The following is a 21,066-nucleotide window of genomic DNA, read 5'->3' as shown; positions in this document are numbered from 1 at the left end:
GCTGACCTAAGATGAAATGAAAGAATAAGGCAGGAAATATGAGGAAAAAATAAATAAATAAAAACGACAACAAAGCTGAGTCCTTTCTGGATATTCAACCTGAACCATCAGGTTAAAAGCAGCAACTACGTGCCATTAAAACACGTGTTTGCAAAGGTCCAGACAAGGGTTTATTGAGGTAAGGGGAGCAGAAAAGAGGGTGTTTGTCCATGCTGGCTGCTGGTAGCAGCACCACCGCATTGTTATTAGTAAAGCCCCTCCACCCACTAGCCTCACTCCTGTCGCAGAAAAAAAATGTTAACTCTTCCATAGCTGGCTGTGCGAAACTGTATGAGGCGGGACAAAGAGGAGTTCATTTCAAATGCAAAGCGGTGCAATGATAGTGCAATTCTCCGTGGGACTGTGAGGATGCCACAAGCTCACCAAGACTCGCAGACATACACGGTCAGACATAAAGCAGGAGAGGCGAGACGGCCCAGACAAAGAGAAGCTGAGAGCAACTTAGGCGAGCTGAGTCACTTGTGTTTATTTCGAGAGAATATAGAAACAGAAAATGGTGCTGCGGAGTGCCGAGGGGGTGCAAAGGAGCGGGGATGTGACGGATTCTGGTTAGTATTGTAATGTGCAAGCGTATGTGCAATGAGCAAGTGGTAAACCCCTGGGGTGTGGGGGAGGGAGAGCTGCCCAAGGATCAGTGAGAGGTGAGCAAAGAATAGGGCGAGATGAGGGTTTTTTAGGAGGGGCAATGATATGCAAAAAGTGTGTGTGTGTGTGTGTGTGTGGGGGGGGGGGGGGGGGGGGGGGGAAGCTTTTTTTTTAAGTGTTTTCATACATTCAATAATGGAAAGCTAGAAAGTACAACACAGGAGAAGAATTCCCTTGTGCTGCTGTTCTGAGAGTGGATTTTATTTGGTGGGAGTAAGTCTAAAAAAAGAACATAGATGTACACTGTTGAGAAGTTTCATAAAACATTAATGAGGTAGACCTAACCAAGGATAACTACAGCGGTTCTTTCTATCACACACATGCTTTTAAGTTCATTGACACAATTCTATAAAGTTTCTTAATAACGTCTGTAGCTTAATAAAATAATATGAGACAAATATACAAATAAGATACATTTAAAATAAAAAAGCAAAATCAGGTGAGCGCTTAAACTGACTGACACAAGTGAATAAAGGTCTTTCATGTCTGCTCCTGGTGGGACACGGAAAACTGTATGTGTGTGTCATGAGGGGAGGCGTGCCTCTCTTTTCACCCTGTAATGTCTTGCCTGCGACTGCAGGGGAGGAGCTACAATAAGCTCAATGCCACCTTCCAGACAAAAGCAGTGTGAATTCAAGAATGCGTGTGCTGATGCTTGGTTCACACATAAGGCACATGCGTGTGTACGTGCACTTGCAAGTGCAGAGCGTCTTGCGTCCAAAGTGTGGAGGATTCTTACAATTGTGTTATTAAAATAACTGCAACCTTTTCTATCATTTTCTTACATTAAGCCTATTTCACCACTATCGGGAAACCACTGTTATATTTATTAGTAGACCACAATCATCCAAGCAAAAATGTTTAAAAAAAAAGACAAAAATGTTTCAAAATAATTAAAGCCTTGCACTTGTGACATGTTATTCAAAGGCACACTGACCAACTTTAATGTCCTTCTCAGCTTCAGTTCACTTCCCATCTCAATTTCTCCCTCTCTCCCTTCCTTCCTCCTCCTTCTCCTCCGTTCTGTCCTATTAAATAACCTTGAAGGTCATACCGGTGTGCTACATTCATAGGCTTTTCTGTACCTACAGAAACAAATATATACACACACACACACGGTATAGGAACCTCACGCTTAGACAAAACACACAAAGTCAGACACGCACACACACACACACAGCCGGCAGTGGTATTTCTGGCAGAGATCTGATAAATTGATCGCTCTTCAGACCTAGCAGAGGTCAGATGTAATGAATCAATCACACATGCATCAGCATCGAGAGCAGCAACTAGAGCAGTCAGTGTACAGCCAAGGCCGTAAGATCTGCTTTCCTGCTTTGATGCAGTGTCAACCTCCACGTTAACATGATCGGGAGGGATTGGTGAGATTTAGCAAAACGGACTTGAAGATCCATAAATGTGGGAAGTCTCTGATACTGAGATCAATAGTGGCAGCAGACAATTTCAATATATGCTGAAAACATCACTTATTTTTACATGGAAACTGTCAGATTAGAGGCACATTGTTTACATTCTTCAGTAGTACAGGCAAATTCTGAACTTTAACGCTTGCAAACTAGAACGTATTTGAAAAAAGTACAAGAACTTCAGCCAAGCAGCTGAAAAAGGGGGATTCACCCCAACAAAGACACTGCCATCCAACTGCCTCAAGGACAATCCAATCATCCGACACCGGTCAATTGAAACAACAGCGTGAAATCCCTCAGTCACTTTTAATTGTTCCATCTGTTGTTTTCTTTTGTCAGGTCTCAAGTCTCCAACAATGAGACTGAGAAAATGGGAAGTGTTGCAAATGGAACTGAAGTATCAATACAACCTCTGTGCCGTGGATTCCTTGAAAGTAGTCAAGATACTGAAGAATTAGTGTTTGCATGAGTGTGCAGCAGTGTCACTCGTGGACTTAGAAATGAAAAGTTATTAATCATACTATCAGACTTCAAACTTTTGTATTATAAATGTACATTTGTCCACTTTCACTGGTAAAAAGCTTAAGCCTGAGCGGGCAAACACGACAAGAAATTTAAAATATTGCAGCTTTTCAGCTATCAGTTAACAAGAATTATATGTTATGTATTAGAAAGCTGTGAGAGTCTTTGCTTTTGAAGTCTATAAACACTGCACAAAAAATAGCTCATCAATAAATAACATTTGGCGAGAAATGAAAACAAAATCCTTCAAACTCAAGTCCATGTCATCTCTCAGTGCAGTGGATCTGGTTTAAATCCTAAAATCTATACTGGATCATTAGCAACACTCACAGAGACTTCACCTGCTCCATCCATCTCCATCGCACCGTCTCTTCCTTCTGACCTCACTTTCTCTCCAACACTGTGGCTCAACTTCGAGGTTACAGCTATTTATATGTAGAGTCGAGCTAAATCCTTCGCACATTGCCGTGATGCGGGCCTAGTCAAAAACAAACTGTATTTATGGTGCTGGTCGAACCGAATCCGGCAGCAAGACCCGAAATCCTACGAGCAAAATAAGTGCGACACTTTTTCGGGAAATCAATGCTGGCCCTCCGAGCAAAATAAGCACGGGGTGTTTACAGTCGTACGACTTACCTGCAGCTTTCTCTGTTGCTGATTCATTGAAGAATGTCGGTAAAAACGCAGGAGTTGCCAGCGCGTCTCTCCACTCCCTCCCCACTCTCCCTGGCTGCCAGAAACGACGCACAGAGAGAGAGAGAGAGATAGAGAGAGAAAGAGAGGTACTGCGGACAGCAGCAGGAGGAGGGAACTGGAGGAGGAGCGGTGCTGATGCTGCAGCCGACACCTGGCTGAGCATCCTTCTGCTCAGACGCCCGGGCTTTTTTAACACATGTGCGCCCTCTGCTGGAACATGTGTGAAGCAGCTCTTCCCACGTGGTGGGATTCCAATATGACCGCGACTGGATTTTGAAAAGCTGAATTACAAGTACAACTGTGCTATAAATTCAAAAATCATTTAAGCATTACAGGCATATGGAGTCTACATACTGACACTGGTACCAAAATAGCAGGATATGTGTAGGATTTGTGTGTGTGTGTGTGTGTGTGTGTGTGTGTGTGTGTGTGTGTGTGTGAGAAGATGTATATACAATTAGGTTCATAGGTTTTTGGAAAATGACAAATTTTCCAAGATTTTAAATCAATCAAGTGGGCCAAACATTGCTGCTGCAATCGAATTCAAAATGACCTAAAATATCTCAGTTGTGAATAAAAGATTCTGTTTTTTATTTATAGTTTACACAGCGTCCAAACGGTTTTAGAATTGGATATTTAATTTACTGCTCATTTCCTGTATTTCAGTATTTTATGTTCATCTCTTTCATACTGTTGTAGGTCCATACATAGTTTTTTCCTAAATACTGAGATTTGGCACAACATGTAGATTCCTTTGAGTTAAATTCCTTTTATAAAATTATGGGAAGTGCTTTGGCTATAAAACTGTAATTGAAGAACTACAAATGCAGTGAAACTATGATATGTGTGAAAAGTTAAAGATCTGCCATCTACAGTTAAAGAAATCAATTGTATCCACACCCCTAATTATAGCTTCCCTGCGGCTGGGCCTGGGCTCATTAGATTCAGTGAAGGAATATCTTAATGCTTCAGGTTATCAAGACATTTTAGACAAGTCTCTGCTTCCGTCTTTGTGGGAACAGTTTAGGGTTTAGGGAACACAGTATTTTATTTGCACAAAGCGAGATTCATATAGTTGGATGTGTTTATTGTGAAAGAACTTGACTGGCGAACACAGAGCCTTGTCCTCAGTCTCATTAAACACTTTTGGGATGAACTAGCAGAAAAACTCCAAATGTCCAACATCAGTGTCTGACCTCACAAATGTTCTTTTGGATTAATGGCCAAAATTTTCCACAAACGCATTCTTGCAGAAAGTCTTCCCAGGAGAGTGGAAGTTGTTACATCTAGCTACAAAAGTCAACTACATTTAGAACTCTTGTCATCAAAGCTCTTGCAGGTGTAATGTGTAGTTTTGTCTATATAGTTCATCTGAAATAATCACCCACTGCTAAGTAGATTAACATTTTTATGCCTCCGGTCAATATCAAGATGTTTCGAAAAACAGACGCACTGAAAAGTGGTCGAAACGATGCCGGCAATCATGCACTGCTTCACTGCTTCTTTCATTCAAAATGCAAGCATAATTTTGATAGTGAAAACCATGTTTAAAGGAATAAAATATGAAGCCAGTCATTTTGATCATACAATCAAAATTTTATTAAGTTCAGTTTGTGTGTGTCACATATTTTAATGACAGTGGTGTAAAACTCAGCCAAATAGTATCCAATTACATTTGTAAAAATTCAGCATGGGTATTAAAACGCATCAATAAACAGGAGAAAACATGTAAAATGAATGGCGGACATATAACTTCCTCAAAAGAGACATTTCATTTGATTAGAAAAAACAAACAAGTGGTAAAAATTTGGCCTCTCTTATTTTGTATTCGAAAATACATGCTACAAACCACAAATGCAAAGATACAGCAGCCAGCACTGTGAAAATTCACTGTCACTTAAAGTTGGAGGACATGAACTGAAAATCTGAAACTGTCATTGCTTTCATCCTAAACATGTACAAAGATTCAGAAGTTAGATTTACTGCCATTACCAATGGGAGAGCTAACACAACGCACAAGTTAAACAACTTGCAATAGTGTTGTCTACACTCCTGGAACATTAGTTTGTGTATTACATTCTGCGTTGCAGATCTTTGCTTTACAATGTTTCATGATTGCTGCTTAAGAAAACAAAGATATAAACAAACACACCACTGCATTAAAACTGTACTGTTAAACCACAACTGAACATGAGGACCAAGTTTTGGACCTCAAAAGGCATCAATGAAAATTTTTCACATATAGAAACGGTAAAGCACAGCGAACTGCAGCTGCTTTTATACATCCAGACAATGACCTGACCACAGATTTCTGTTAGTGAAGAATTATGTCACAGATAAGCCAAGTGTAATGTGAGAGCTTGTAATGGAGCAATGTTAGAACAGTATACTTTCTATTGTTACATAAGAACTGGGAGATTTTAGAGAACTTAGGTATTCATACCAACCTGTATTTTATACTTACATGTGTTATCTGATGATAAGACTTCTGCACATACACTCAGGTCCATAAGTATCTGGACAATGACACACTTTATTTGTGTTTGTTATTTTGTAATTTAGCCTTTGTGGACCACCACACAACGATGGATTTTAAATCAAAAATAAACCAAAATAAACAGCTGCCAAATCAATAATCTGTTACAAGAAGGGACACAGGGGGCAGCTGAGAAACACCAGAAAGTGTAGGAAACTACAGGAGAAACTAAAGTGGATGATCGCAGAATTCTTTTCAGAATCAGAATCAGAATCAGAATACTTTATTAATCCCGAAGGAAATTAGGGTAACAGCAGGCAGCACGCTAATGGCGCATGCGCACTTACAAAGGAACCTTCTGACCAACTTTACACAAACATCACATTGGGGAGACATGTCAGAAAGGTAGGCTGATAGGAAAAAAACAACGAAAATACATAACATGAGGTAAGAGGAGGAGAAAAAAAACTCCACTCAGACTGAGCTACTAGTGGGAGAACAGTTTGATAACACAAAAAGCACAAAAAGCACATGACTATCAGTACACCATAGAAACACAAGACAAGCAACAGGGGCGGGTAAAGGGTAAGAGAGAGCCGGTGTAGACAGCGCATCTGGTCCTGCAGCATGTCTGCGCTGGTCCAGTCGACTGCCATCTTCCCCGGTAGGGCAGAGGGATCGATGGAAAGGGATTTGGAAAAGGGAGGGGGGCGTTTGGAAAGGGAGGGGGGATCAGTGTGTGCATATCAGTGTATGTGTGTGTGTGTCCAGAGTTCAGCTGAGACAGTGTCCTTCGCCCCGCCAGGCTAAGTAAACAGTCTTCCAGCCAACCCAGGCCAACCCAGGTGGCCTTGCATGGAATGGGGGGGACAGTCTAAACACAGTCGTTATCAGAGTGTTCTTGACTTTCTTGGTTAAGAAAGTCAAGAACACTCTTTAGGAGGTAGTTAGTTGCCTTCATGAATGGAAATCGAGTCATTTTAAAAGAGGATTCAATCTGCTGGTTAAACTCAACAAGAGACAGGCCAGATTAGACTTTGCCAGAAATATATCTAAAAGAACCTGCACGGATGAAGCCAATAATAATGGGAAAAGGATAGTGAAGCAGGAAAAAAACAACTCATGATCCAAAGCATAACACATCATCTGTCAAACACGGTGGAGTCAGTGTTATGGCATGAGTATGTATGGCTGCCAATGGAACCAGTTTACTAGAGTTTATTGATGACGATTCAGCTGCTGATATAAGTAGCAGGATGAACTGTGAAGCATGCAGGGCTGTACTCTATGTTCCAATTCAACCCGGTTGTACAATGGACACTTCGCAGTGCAAACTGGATAATGACCAAACACATTCTGCAAAAGCAACTTTCTCAAGGCAAAGAAAGGCTATGTTCTTTAATGGCCATATCAGTTACATCAAGCCAACAGAGGGTAGTTTACACTTTCAGAAGAAAAAACTGAACTAATTTCTGGATGTCAGACCATCACTGACTGTAAAAGATTTTTGCCCAGTTATTAAAAGCAACCCTTGTTAATTTCTCCAGGGTTTTTTTTTGTCCCTGATAATTAAATTCAGACCTATGTATAAACACTTTGAATGAAAGTCTGCACTTCCCTTGATTCACATCTTGATCATTTGATTTAAAATCTCTTGGTACAGAATGGAGGCAAAAGCACTAAAAAATGTGTCATTGTCCAACAAAGACTCATGAACCTAACTGATGAACTTTTGATACAACAAACAAACGTCATCATCAACAACAACAACAAAAATCCATCCATCATTGATCATTGCAGACCTTTCTGGCACCCACACATTGGCTTTTGTACATATTCCTGCTGTCAAAAATGTGGCTCAGTCACAGGTTGTAGACGTAAGTACAACCCAATATGAAAAGAAACAGAGACTATGCCCCCCCCCCCAACCTCTTTAAGACAATGATGTATTCTGTATCTCCAACATAAGCCCTAATTCCTGATAGTCAAGTAATAATTGGCACTTGAATCTGAACGTTATTGCAAAATACAGAACATGTCAGTTATGGCTGTGTTCTCCCTGCAGCTGAAGAAGTAAGTCAGAAGTTTGTGAATTTTAGGTATGAGGTATTTATCTTTACCTTCCCTAAAAGAAAGTTCTGCCAGTGAGCTGACACAGACTGACTGCTGGCTATCAAGGATGCATGTCTTGGAAGCAGCGTGATCTGATGATGGAGATTTGCAAATTCCTACAAATCTCCATCATTCTCTTCCCTTACATCAATGCCATTGGACAGAAAGGCTTCCTTTTCTGGTGATGCTGACTTGTGGTTAAGCCCTAAGCCCATCATCTCTGTGTCCGGAGTCGAATGAGCTGCAGCTGACAGGGTGCTGTGACGGAAACCATAGCCGAAGTAGATCGCGAAACCTGGAAAGGCAAAAAGAACTTAACTTTACTTGCAGGATATAATTAGTTTAAAAGCTATTTTGTTGGCAGTTTGTAGCTTTTCAATGCAAATACACCTGCTGAACTTCTCAGTCTAAAAACATGTACCTTTTTAATAACATCGACATTTTCGCAACCAACTGACAAAGTATGTTTACTCATGTTTTGCAAATGTTTCAGATCGGTCTGCGAACACATTGCAATGTCAAGTCAAAGCAGCTAGCCCATTTCAAGCAGCTAAAGCAAGTAAAATAGTCAGCTGGGTGTGTGAGACTTTTCAGCGTCATCCTAGGTAAGTGTAGCGAGCAGAATTCTTGCAGTTAAAAAAAGAACGATGGAGTGTAACTACCTATGGCCATCCAGATTGAGAATTTAACCCAAGTGCGTTCTTCAAGCTGCATCATCAGGTAGATATTGACAAACATGCTGATCACTGGAATGAAGGGCAGCATGGGCACCTGGGAGACAAATACCACAAAAGGAGAAAGCGTAACAGTATCCATTAAAACTTAGCAAGCGTGAACTCTCAGGGGGCAGAGGTAGTGCTGAAAGGGCTTAAATCAAACCTTGAAGGAGAGTTTAGTGTGGTTCTGGGGCTGTCTCCAGATGATGAAGACCACGAAAAGACACATCATGAAGATGACGCTGAGGGCTACCAAGTTCCACGAAGCAAGATCTCCATAAGATGCCAGAACACTGAATGCCAGCATCAGCATTCCTTTGAAATGAAAGAAATGTTATTATCTTATGTGTAATACTTCACAAGTGCAATGTGATTTTTAACAGTGAAGATACTGGAAATAAATCCATCACCTACATTCAAGGCGAGCATACTTGTTGGGTTGTTTACCAAAGATCTAACACCTTCATTTTATTGAGTAAGCAAATAAATGTTATTTCTACAGCACATTTAAAACTAAAGTGCTTTACAAGGTCTTTATACTTGATTTTCTTACATTATTTGTATGATTTTATTGCCATTTTAAGGCAGTCCTGGTTTAATAACATACCGAGGAGAAAGACACAGACGTTGACAGTGAAGCCTGACAGTTTGGATGGTGTGGGGTTGTCTGGGAACAGCAAGATTTTGAAGCTGAGCCTCTCTTCCATACCGGGCAGGATGTTGCCCTCATTCAACTCCATCTCCTCGTGGCTACTGACAATCTGGTAACCCATGCTGGGCCGGTACCTGAAACAACAAGAACAAACACCCATAATGAAGTGTTCAGACATAGCAGTTGTACTCTGTGTTCCTGCCACTTAAAATAGTTGCTAGCACCGGTGAAAAAGCTGGTAATGCACACTGCAACATTAGCACACAATGAACCTGCTTATAAGCAATGTCAATGCTGCGTATGTTTGAAATAGCTTCCAATAGTTTTATTGGCTAGCATAAACAACTATAAACATGTTCAGACCGTGTCCAAGGTAAATTCTTCAAGCTGGTATATTCTCACCAACCTGAGCACCAGGATACAGGCAGCCACTAATGTGTAGGCTAGCAGCGTCCCTATCGACATCAGGTCCACCAGGTCCTTCAGCTCGAACATTAACACCATGACAACTTCACAGTACAAGGAGACAAAAAATAACAATTTAAAGTGAGAAGAATAAATTAAGATGTGTCTAACATTCAGCATGCTTATACAGTTACTGTGAGCATAGAAGTATGCTGATCATAAGCTCAAATGATGCCATTGAGTACAGCCTCATAAAGACGCTAGCTTGAATGTACATATTCTTTTCACAATAGTGATTCCCAAAGTGTGGGTCATGACCCTCTGGTGTTCCAATGGTTTACCACACACAAAAGAAATCTTTGCTACAAAAAAAATGTATAATTTATAATTATATGAGTTCAAAATTTACTTGAAATTTCACAACTACAATCTTCTTAGGGTGCTGTATTAGGGTATAGGGCAAAAATAGCATTATGGAGAGAAACCAGCATTCACCTGGCGACAAAGTCATTCCATTTCATTTATATGATACTCTTATTTTTCCGTTCTATTTTTTAAATGGGACAAAATCTCATATCACGTCACTGGTGGGGAAAGATAAAAAATGAAGCAGTGGCTAAGAAAGGAAGTTAATAGTAAATCAATCTCAACAAAACAAATCAAGAAAAGATTAAAAACCTGTTGATTAAAGTTTTGATTAAAGGTTTGCATGTTTTCAGTTTTAAAAAGGGCCCCAGTTGGGAATGGATAAAGTATAGGCTGGAGGTGGCAAAAATTCCCATAGGTTGGAAAATCAGATATCAATAAAAGAGCTGCCTCTATTAAAAAAAAGTTATAAAAAGTTTTGAAACTTAATCTTTCAAAAACCAAAAAGTCTCTGCTTTGTTCTTTTTCTCTTCAATTCAAACCTGACCTTCTATCACTGCCTCTCTCAAGTCCCTCTACTCAAATACAGGAATTTGCGTTTTTATTTAACGCCCCCCTTTATCTTACCAGATATAGCCCCGGCAGCAACAGTAGATGTTACGGGAGATTTTCTCTCGCTGATGTTGGCCAAGAAGGAGAAGAGCAGGCCATCCTGCGCCATGGCAAGGATGATACGAGGTAGGGGGAACATGGAACCCAACAGACTGGGGTAAAGGTGGGGGGAGGGCATCATATTGTGATGGCAGCGGTTTGGTGTAACGTGGGGGACAAGGGGGAAAGAAGAATTAGGAAAGGTCAGTGAGTACCAAGAGAAGATTCAGAGAAAGTAGACTGATGTGGGTGGAAAGATCTGGGGGTTAAAGAACATGCTGCAGCATGCCAGACTGGCAACACTGTTGAAGAACAACATACTGGGACAAGGATACTCTGATGTCAGCATGTAAAATTTGGCCCCCTGTATGACTGCATGTTTTGCACATGCTGTTACTGTCAGTTTTAGTCCACGTACCATGCGGTTTAGTTTGGATTAGTGCTGGTGCACATCTCCTTCTCAAGATGCAAGTTAGAAAATATGTCTCAAGTTTCCCAATAGAAAAAACAATGGAAGACTTATAGTATAGACACAATAACCTTGACTCCCTCAGCCAACTAAACAGAGACCTGGCTATGTAAAACACTTAATAATTCGTTTTTAATGCTAACGCATGTTAGTATCTCACCTGCCAGAGAGGAAGTGACAAAAGTTGCATTTAGTGGGGTTTTGGTGCAGGAGTTGACCCTGGCCAAGGACTTTGATAACAGCCCATCATCAGCCATAGCCATGATCACACGAGGAACAGGGTACAGACAACCCAGCAAGCTAACATGGGGGGAAGGGCGTACCAAAATATAAAGTATCCACACGAGCAACCATGTGAAACATGCATAAGCAAAGACAACAGCACACATATGCAAGGAGCATTACATTCAACATAGATACAGCAGATTAAGACAAAAAAAAAAAACAGAACACAAGATACTTAAATATGTTGTGCGTACATTTTAAGTTAGGAACACACGTGCAACACTTTGTAATGTAACTTTGTAATATGTAAATAACAATTTAATGCAATGTTTTGCAGATCTTATGCACCCATATTTTATTCACAATAAAACATGAAAAAAATCAATGTTTAAACTGAGAAAATGTACCATTAAAACAAAGATATTAGCTTATTTTTATATTTAATATTAGCTGAATTTAATATGTCTTAGTAAAGATGGGACAGGGCCATGCTGTTTACCACTGTGTGGCATCCTCTCTTCTTTTAACAGCAGTCTCAAAACATTCGAGAACTGAGGAGATCAGCTGCTGAACCTTTGAAAGAGGAATGTTATCTCACTCTTATCTGATTTGAGCTGTTCAACAGCCCTGGGTCTTGTTTATCGTATTTTTCACTACACGTTTATTTTCAATTCATTTTATTTTTATAGCACCAATTCATAAAAACAGCGCCTCAAGACTCTTTATACTGAAAGATATGGACCTTACAATAATACCAAGTGCTTGCTCAAATACCTTTCAGCAAGCACTTGGTGACAGTGGGAAGGAAAAACTTCCTTTTAACAGTAAGAAACCCTCTGGCAGAACCAGGCTCAGGGAGCGACAGCCATCCGCCACGACCTTTTTGTGATGATAGGAGAAAAAATATTTCATGTAAATCTTTTCAGCTGGTGAAAGGTCTGGACTCCAAGTCGGCCCTTTGAGCACCCTCTGCTACTATGAAACCATGCAGTTCTAAGTGTTTCAAGAAGTGGTTTAACACAGTCTTGCTGAGATATGCAGCATATGTCACTATAAAACCTTTAATGTACTAATGCACTAATGCATCCCCTTAAAATCAGAGATGCATACTTTTGGACACAGCGATGACAACATGCATAGTCTCTCTCCTCACTAGTCCAGAGGACACGGTGTTCAAGTTTACCTAAGGGAATTTCAAATTGCATTTCACTGGACCACAGCTTTGGCCCAGAGAAGACAGCATTTCTAGATCATGTTCATAAATAGTTTCTTCTCTGCATGATAGAGCTTTAACCTTTGTGAATCATGCCTGGTTTTAATGCGGTGTTGCCTGAGGGGCCGAAGCACATGAGCTTCCAATATTGATTTCTGGCTATTGCCTTTCGTGCAGCAATTAACCATTTAAGATAATATCAAAATGTTCTTTTTCAGCCGTTTGTTGCACCCGTGCCCAGTCTGGTGCTGTCAAATTCAAAATTATCATTGTATCGTAATTTTTATCATGAAATAGTAAAATACTCAGTTTAAACATTTGATATGTTTTCTATGTTTTATCATGAATAAAATATTGGTTGATTGTTGCTATTATTAATTGCTAAATATAACATATATGGACCATCATTTAAAGTGATTAGAAACTAATTGTTAGTAAAAAAAAAATGTCACCTGCCTTAGCCTTTCTGAGTCCCTGTTACATAATCGCCTTCACACAGTGATGGTGCAGCTATATTCTCAGCAGCATTTTTTATTTTTAGTTAAGGCATCAAATGCTTTCTGAAGTTAAATATACACTCTCGCTCAGGAACACAAACATAAATATATATGTGTGTGTGTAGTTATCTGAGACAGAACCGTGTACACAACTGCGCATTTAAAATGAATGATAGTCTTTGGTTGCGCTCCAGAAAGCAGATGTAGTGAAGATTCTGAGTTAGTTACTGACTCCTGCCCTCCTGCTGCAGCTGTAGCAGCTGAGTGACAGTGTTTCATTTCCCCATTCAAAAATCTATATTTTGATAGGATTCCAATTCGATTTTTTAAAGAAAAATTGCATTTGGTTAATGATGACTGAGTGGACAATGCTGAATAAATGTCATGGTCCACAAGGAACAAATTTATATTCCTCAGCCTAATAGAATACCTACTGGTATTTACAGTTGCTTATCTTAGAGTTAATCAGTTAATCAGAACAAGATCTAGTACATGTTCATTGTGCTTCTAAGTTCAAATCTCTTACCTTGTAGAGAGAGCGCAAAGAGAGCCTACAGCTACAGCATATTTCGCGCCCCCCCAGCCCACATAATTAAAAGCTGTAGGCAGAGGGCTGTTGCTGTCCAGCAGGTAGTATGGCATCATGAGGGTGAGAGCACCAGAAACGCTGAAGTAGATCACAAAGCAGATGAGCAATGAGGATACGATACCAAAAGGAATGGCTCGCTGGGGGTTCTTCACCTCTTCACCTAGGACATATATAATATATAGACACAGTTAAGAGCCAAGATATGCAAATCTGCTTCTGTATGATTTCAACGGGTGCAGAAATATCTTCAGGTAATGTGCCATTTTTTGCTTATATTTATATTTGAAAAACATCGTCAGAAGACAGAAATTCTTACTTTCAGCATTTGAACATGAGGCAGAAAAGTGAATATGTGAAAATTCAGTGGAACGAAAACACAGAACACAGTACAAACTCTACTGTTGGATGGATGATGGATGGATATTCAGATTTTGGAGGAGTTTTATGCTTTCATCTGAGAATTGTCCATTTGAATGCAGGGTGCAGGCACTGTATTCAGAAAGGTAACATAATTTACGGAAGTGCTGCAGTTGCATCGTGAAGTGCATGCAAAATTTTATGGAAATTAACTGAATGCTAAGTGGTTGACTGAACCTGTAAATAGCAGTGAAATTACTTTACCTTCTTAGTTATTTCCTAAATCGCCCCATCGTCTGCTATACAGCTATGTCTTTGTTACTAGCCACTCCCAGTTCATTGCAAGGTTTGAAGATATTAGCTTATTTTTTTGGGGGGAGCCACCATGCTGAGAGGCCTAACTGCTCAGCTGCAGGGGATTATGTAGGAAGGCCTTGCTGTGTAATAAAACCACATTACGGTGATGGAGCGAGTGCATAAGACGCACAGTTACGTGTCAAAGCAGGCCCAAAGTACTGTAAAATAAAAGAGCTCTGAAACGTGACGGAGACAACTGCTGTGTGGATGATATGTGTGTGTGTGTTTGTGTGTGTCTGTGTGTGTGTCTCAGGGGGAAATGGAGTATGGCTTCATGCCAACTTAACTCTTACTGCCATACACACACACACATGCAAAAAGATCATTGTGAGTTTGTGTTATGTCTGACAATCGTAATTTAAGGCTAACTGGTCAGCTTGCCAGCCAGTTAAAATTCAGGAAACCTATGGGTGGGAAAAACCTTGTAACATGTATAAAGAAACAAGCCTATTCACAAACTCTGCAAAACTCAGGGAAAAACCTCTGGAATGCCCTCTTCCAAAACCCTGTTTGTTCCCCCCTAACCTGAGTAGCAGTCTTTTGGCCTTCAGCCAATAGCAGAAATGAGCCAAACGCAGTAAAGTGCATCTTTAATTTCTCTCTTGCCCCCTGTTATGTAATACTTCTGGATGTTTAGGAAAGCTCGGGGCTGAAACGGTTCCAAAAAGATTGAGTTACATTCCCCCCTCTCTCCCTGAAAATGGAAACACACCCATGAGGCCGTCAAAGGGAGATGTATGTGAAACTGCGAGACGTGAAGCAGAGGGAGTCAAAAACAGAAGGTCGACAGAGTTTTCAGGTCAGATCAGCACTAACCTGTGGCAGCAATGCAGTCAAATCCTACAAACCCATAGAAACAGGTAGCGGCTCCTGACAGGACACCGGTGAATCCAAATGGCATGAAGCCGCCGATTCCTAAACTCTCTGCGCTTGGCAGGACGTCTGTCACACTAAACCAGAGGAATATAAATAATATGAAATATAGTTCTAAAAGAATGTCATCCAGATAAAAAAAAAAAATAGAGTAACAGAGACAGTTAAAGGGAAAGATTCAGCATTGAATATGTCCTTACTTGGTGCTGTTTGTTGTATAACTTGCATGTAGGATCTCTTCAGGGTCTAGCTGCCAGTTTTTAATAGTGCCTTTGACGAATCCAGAGATCACCATGAACACCAAGACTAGGACATTGATACAAGTGAAGACCTTGTTCACCATTGCCGATTCTTTGACCCCAAATGCCAGCAGACCTTAGAATTGCAAAGGACAAAGAAATGGAAAATGAAAAATGTCTTGGGAAAATGTGTTAAGTGTAATATTAAATGCTTTCTATGTCTTCTTACTTGTAAGAATGATTATGATGAAAGCACCAAATATGTCAGGATACTCTGCCAGTGCTCCTGGTACATTCAGGGCCATGTACTGTCTGCAGAACTGCCCTATGGGGTTCCCTATCAACTCATCAAAGGTGGAGCTCCATGCACGAGCCACGCTGGAGGCACCTGAGACGAAGAAAAAAACATTCTTGAAGACAAATTTCTTCCTACACATGACCTTAAACTAGACAAAACAGAAACAATAAAGCAGTGCTGCTTTATGCTTACCAATGACGTAGGAAAGAATGAGGTTCCATCCAGTGATGAAGGCCCACAGCTCCCCTACAGTCACATAGGAGTACAGATAAGCCGAGCCTGTTTTGGGAACACGGGCTCCAAACTCAGCGTAGCAAAGCCCGGCTAACACTGAGGCTATAGCTGCTATCAGGAATGACAGCACAATAGCAGGACCTGTGGAAGGTGGTGGGAATCATATGATTAAAAACTTTCAGGTTTTTCCTCAATACACATGTTTTCACTATCAAAAGTAATGTCACTTGCCAGAATTCTCTCTTGCAACAGCACCAGCGAGCACATAAACACCAGCACCCAATGTACTGCCCACACCGAGGGCTACCAGGTCAAAGGTGTTGAGACATCGGCACAGACGGGAGTCCTCGGAGTTAGAGTTTACCACCTTCACCCTCATCAGCTGCTTCCTGAAAGTGGAAGCAGCGTGCAGAAGGCTCTTTATAGCCATGGATCACACTCTGGTCTCAGCAAAAGTCAGGGTTTAGGGGTTCAGAGGTCACAACCTAAAGATGAAAGACAGTAAGTTTAAAAAACACGCTTAGTTTTTCATCTCCCCTGTTTCAACAAAGGACTCCGAATAATTTCTGACAATAGCTAAGGAAGCTCATTATAGTACGTTACTCATTGCAGAAAATAAACTAAAAGTATCTGCCAGGATTGTTACTGTTTAGCCCATGTTTGGATCATACAGCTAAGTCATTTGCACAAGATAAACACAAGTAACAGAGAGTAGCAGCCTGACAAGTATCCAGACACCTTGTGAGAATGCAGTGACCTAAGGATATGAACACGAGAGGTCATGTGGACAGTGCAACAGCTCACAGAAACTTCCACCCAAGGACAAGCTGATGTGAGAACACTGTCGTCTCACTTACCTCTGAGAATAATCAGGCTCTCATTCAATTTTCCAGCCTAGCACATCACAATTATGAATTACACTGTATAAAAATGTCTAATAAATGAGCTTGTATCCAAACCAAGCAAAATTACACACATATATCTAAAGCCGACTTAGATGACGCTGTAAAATATAGCATATGTAAATACAAATATAATATCACATGCAACCAGCCACATTTTAGGGAATAAATGAAAATAACTGCTCAGTACAAAAAACACTATACAGATATTTTCATGTCACTGAACTAAAAACCAATCTCAGCAGAAGTCACACCTGCAGCAGTGTTGTAGAGGTCACTATAGTTTGCATGTTGTCAGTGATTATAAATGATGATACACGTTCAACGGTAAGCTCGATGGCCATTCATTAGATTTTCACAGGTGACTGCCTCTTCTATTTTCCACTATTAAGGGCCTAGATAATGAACATATGCCTTTTGATTAGATGCACACCAATTGGTCCTTTATTAGTTAAATGAGAAAATCAAATGTTAATATTTTCCTGGTAGATTCTGACATTTACAGACCAAACAGTTGATAGAGAATATAATCAAAAGTGAAGATAAGTGTTAGTTCCAGCCTTCAATTACAGAATTGATATATCTGATTCATATACTGCATGGCATAAAAAACTAGCATTTTTTCAAAGTAAAATGTGACTTCAGGTTGCCATTTCTCCTTAATGAGACCCCAAAAGGGCTACTGCTGTCAGACAATCTGCATGCATGTATTAACCCTATATTATGTATTAACCCTATATTATTTCACTCATTCAGCATCTGTCTATGATCTCGGAAGCTCATAAATACAAATTTGTAATAAAAATCCAATTCAGTGTAAAGATTTAAAAAAATGTTCTGGCGCAGTCATAAAGTCCTTGCAGAAAAAAAATAAACAAACCAATGAACGTGACCTACATATATATCACACAACCCCTGACTGACTTGAGTATACGGGTCAGTCTAGGGTCACAACTTTCTGTCGAAAAATCTACATTTTGTCAGATTTTGTTCAAATTGAATGAAATCTGATCATTCAAAACAAACTAAAATATGCCTTCTGAACATTATGTCAAAGTAACCTGTTGGTTGTGAAGGCAGAAAAAGACAGAACAGAGTACTTACTCAAACACACCTACAGGTACACTTCAGCGCTCGACCTAACAACTCCTGATGAAATGATAAGTGACGACAGAAGGATTAAACTGTGCATTTGTTAACTTTTCTTTAAGCTGCTGTGAAGACTGTGGGGCTTTGGACAGTAGGTGATCTGAAATAGACTCTAGAAGAATCACATGGCTTGGCTATTCCAAGCACCGGGCACACATGCACACATGTGCAGACTTAATTCCTGCAGACTTAGGATGACTTAATAAATGCATTTCTACCAGAAGAACTCTTGTACATAGACTAAAATAACAGCAGCATTGTAGTTGCATATTACATTTATAACAGTATGCAATATAAAGAATGGTCCCTTGTAAGACACATTAAAAAGTATTTGGCAGGGTACTTTGGATAATATGTTAAAGAAGTGGAAGGGGGGAACTGAACAGAAAAGGGGTGTAAGCCCTTTCAACCAATGAAGTTAGACCATAAATATGACACTTCTGGACATTTGGAAAATGGCTGGCTTGAAGAAGACCTAATAGTCATTCCATAAATAGCCTTAGCTGTTATTGTAGAGTCTTTACCTTACAATATAAAGTTCCTTGAGGTGACTGAGCTTGGAAAGAAACGCGTCTGGACTTCTTTAAGTTTCTTGAAGCTGTTTCACTTCTCATCCGAAGAGCTTTTTCAGCTCTAAGAGCAATTGGTGGAGAGTCCCAGATTTTTAACCCCTATTGGGAGTGTCCCTAAGAGGGTCCTGGACACTTAAAAATCTGTCAAATTTGATATCTGGGGTGTGGGGTTAAAATTACTTAACTGAAGCTTTAAAAGAGCTTAATGTGATTAGTAGGCCTGAAAATTGCCTTTAATGAAAAAATACATAAATGAATACATAAAAAATAAAGTATTCAGGAACACCATGGGCAAGTGGGGTGTGTTAACCTTAATAGACAGAGCATGAGAAAACAGTGAGAAAAAGTATCCAAGGCAGTAATCAAATATAAAAGCACAAACACTGAGCAGTCACCTCTGTCGATCATTGAAAACAATCAAAACGGCCCCTGGGAATGCTAATTGAACTTTCTCAGTAGCAGATGAAAAATACCAGAAGCGAAGAACTGTTTATAAGTAAAAGAGTCAACTGGTATTCTCCCCCCCCCCCCCCCCCCCCCCACACACACACACACACACACACAAAACCTTGATGTCTATGCTCCAAGAGGAGAATGATTAATGGTTTGAAACTGGCAGTGTTTTTAGTTGGCAGTGAGTGAGGATTACTGTGTTTTCAGATAACCTCTGATTACAATCCAATTCCAAAAACATTAAGTGATCAAGATAAGAGGGATATTGTTCTTAGGCTGAAAATTGCCCAGTAAAGGGTTAAGTAATCTAGATAATTAGTCATGCAGGGAGGAGTGTGAGTTTTACGTTCTGCATTTCAGTTCAGCTACATGACAATGATTATTGAAAGAGGTTAGGAGTTCACTGGGATTCGGTAGGGCTGTTGTAACAGGAAAAGACTTACTGACAAGAGCATCACTGAATTTATTTGCAGTAAAGTCAGTGGTAGAGACAACGATGGGCTGAAGTTTAATAAAAAGCTTTGTGGTCTGATGGAAATTTACCCTCTACATCTAAGTTCTCTAGACTTTGATCAGGTCAGGAATGTAACCTTGTGAATGAGTGGATGCTTTAACAGACTATAGTTATGATTCAACTTTTTCTAGTTATACATACATGCTGTATGTAGGGCAACACGTGTGAATGTTTAAACAGCTAGAATGAGTACCCTGACACCCTTTGACAGAGAAACAGAGAAAAGTGCAGAAAATGATGTGCTGTGTTTTTTTGTTTTGTTTCGGCAAATCTATATATTAAAAAGCACGACAAGCTAAAGAGTTCAAATGCAGAGAAACCGCCAAGAGAAACAAAGGACACTTAACACACTTTTTTTTTTATAACAATCAACACCTCTCTCACAACTTTGAGGAAGACTGGTGGCTGGATTTAGTCATACTGGCTTTACCATAAAGAAGTCCAAGTAAACTGAGATAATTAAATCACAAGTCACCTTTAAACAAAGTAACAAAAAACAGACAGAAAAAAACTATCAGTAACACACTTTGTCAGGTCAATAATAATAATAATAATAATAATAATAATAATAATAATAATAATGATGATGATGATGATGATGATGATGATGATAATAATACAGGATTTAACTAAATAGGTTTATTTTTGACAATGACCGCTTCTATTCATCTGTACAGTACAGTGAATGGCTGAGCACAGGTGCTAAATTCATTCAGTCCAGTGTGGAGGGCATTAGCATGGAAGAGGATGGATTATTTATTTAGTCATCTGTTTTCCTGTTTTCTTCATTTCATCGGAGGAAGAAATGTAAGTGTAGATATGGGACCAGACATTCCAGACTAGATTTAAATATTACAAAGGTCGAAATTGGACATTTTGTGCTATTCTGTTTTAAAACTACTAGCTAACTATAAGTGTGGGTAAGAATTAACTACAGGCCCAATGTTTCCTGTGCTGGCTTGTGTTAATGAATTTGAAACTTTTATCTTATAAAATAAAGACATTTCTGTCTGAACGTAGCATGTCACTGTGGAAATAGCTAACGCTAGCAATGCTGGATAAAGTTAATGCTGTCAGCTTGATGAGGGCTAACACAGAGGTGGTAGAGGAAAAAAAGCGTAGCATTAACTATGGGACTGTGTTGGTATTAAATTTAGTAGCATTAGCTTTGCAAAGGTTAGACTGCAGCAGGCCTGCTGTTGTTTTCCATAGCCGTTAGCGATAACATCTTAAGCGCACAGGCTGCTAACTACATGTATAAAACTATCTACAAATAGTTGTTTGACTGTATTTTAACCATGCAAATATTTGCATGAAACAATATCAGCCTTCATTTATTGACATGTATGCTAATTGTGCACAGTTGCACCAATGAAGAAGCTTTATTTCGCACAAAC

The 21,066-nt window shown here is 39.8% G+C and overlaps 2 protein-coding genes across 8 annotated transcripts in view; both read right to left on the bottom strand.

Annotated features, from left to right (window-relative positions):
* Positions 1–3,458, bottom strand: part of mtus2a (microtubule associated tumor suppressor candidate 2a) — a 44,533-nt gene extending 41,075 nt beyond the window's left edge. For 2 of the 3 annotated variants that reach the window (XM_084942428.1, XM_084942430.1), the window contains exon 1: positions 3,291–3,458. The gene's annotated coding sequence lies outside the window, so the exon portion shown is untranslated. The remainder of the gene's footprint in view (positions 1–3,290) is intronic. The other variant, XM_084942429.1, reaches the window with a different exon arrangement.
* Positions 3,459–4,960: 1,502 nt separating this feature from the next.
* Positions 4,961–21,066, bottom strand: part of slc7a1a (solute carrier family 7 member 1a) — a 34,877-nt gene continuing 18,771 nt past the window's right edge. For 3 of the 5 annotated variants that reach the window (XM_084942423.1, XM_084942424.1, XM_084942425.1), the window contains 12 exons: positions 16,311–16,564; positions 16,038–16,220; positions 15,777–15,935; positions 15,509–15,683; positions 15,252–15,385; positions 13,659–13,881; positions 11,358–11,497; positions 9,713–9,815; positions 9,262–9,440; positions 8,818–8,969; positions 8,601–8,709; positions 4,961–8,233 (listed from right to left, as the gene is read on the bottom strand). In XM_084942423.1, coding sequence (XP_084798549.1) covers positions 8,055–8,233; positions 8,601–8,709; positions 8,818–8,969; positions 9,262–9,440; positions 9,713–9,815; positions 11,358–11,497; positions 13,659–13,881; positions 15,252–15,385; positions 15,509–15,683; positions 15,777–15,935; positions 16,038–16,220; positions 16,311–16,509 — 1,935 coding nt within the window. In that variant the 5' untranslated portion in view covers positions 16,510–16,564 and the 3' untranslated portion in view covers positions 4,961–8,054. Of the gene's footprint in view, positions 8,234–8,600; positions 8,710–8,817; positions 8,970–9,261; positions 9,441–9,712; positions 9,816–10,704; positions 10,842–11,357; positions 11,498–13,658; positions 13,882–15,251; positions 15,386–15,508; positions 15,684–15,776; positions 15,936–16,037; positions 16,221–16,310; positions 16,565–18,085; positions 18,897–21,066 lie in introns of those variants that run through there. The other 2 variants (XM_084942426.1, XM_084942427.1) reach the window with 2 other exon arrangements.

This window comes from Perissodus microlepis, chromosome 10, assembly GCF_051167445.1.
Source record: "Perissodus microlepis isolate ML-2025 ecotype Zambia chromosome 10, ASM5116744v1, whole genome shotgun sequence".
Taxonomy (NCBI): Eukaryota; Metazoa; Chordata; class Actinopteri; order Cichliformes; family Cichlidae; genus Perissodus; species Perissodus microlepis.
The sequence above is the reverse complement of the archived record's forward strand: the minus strand, read 5'-3'. Positions and strand labels throughout refer to the sequence as shown.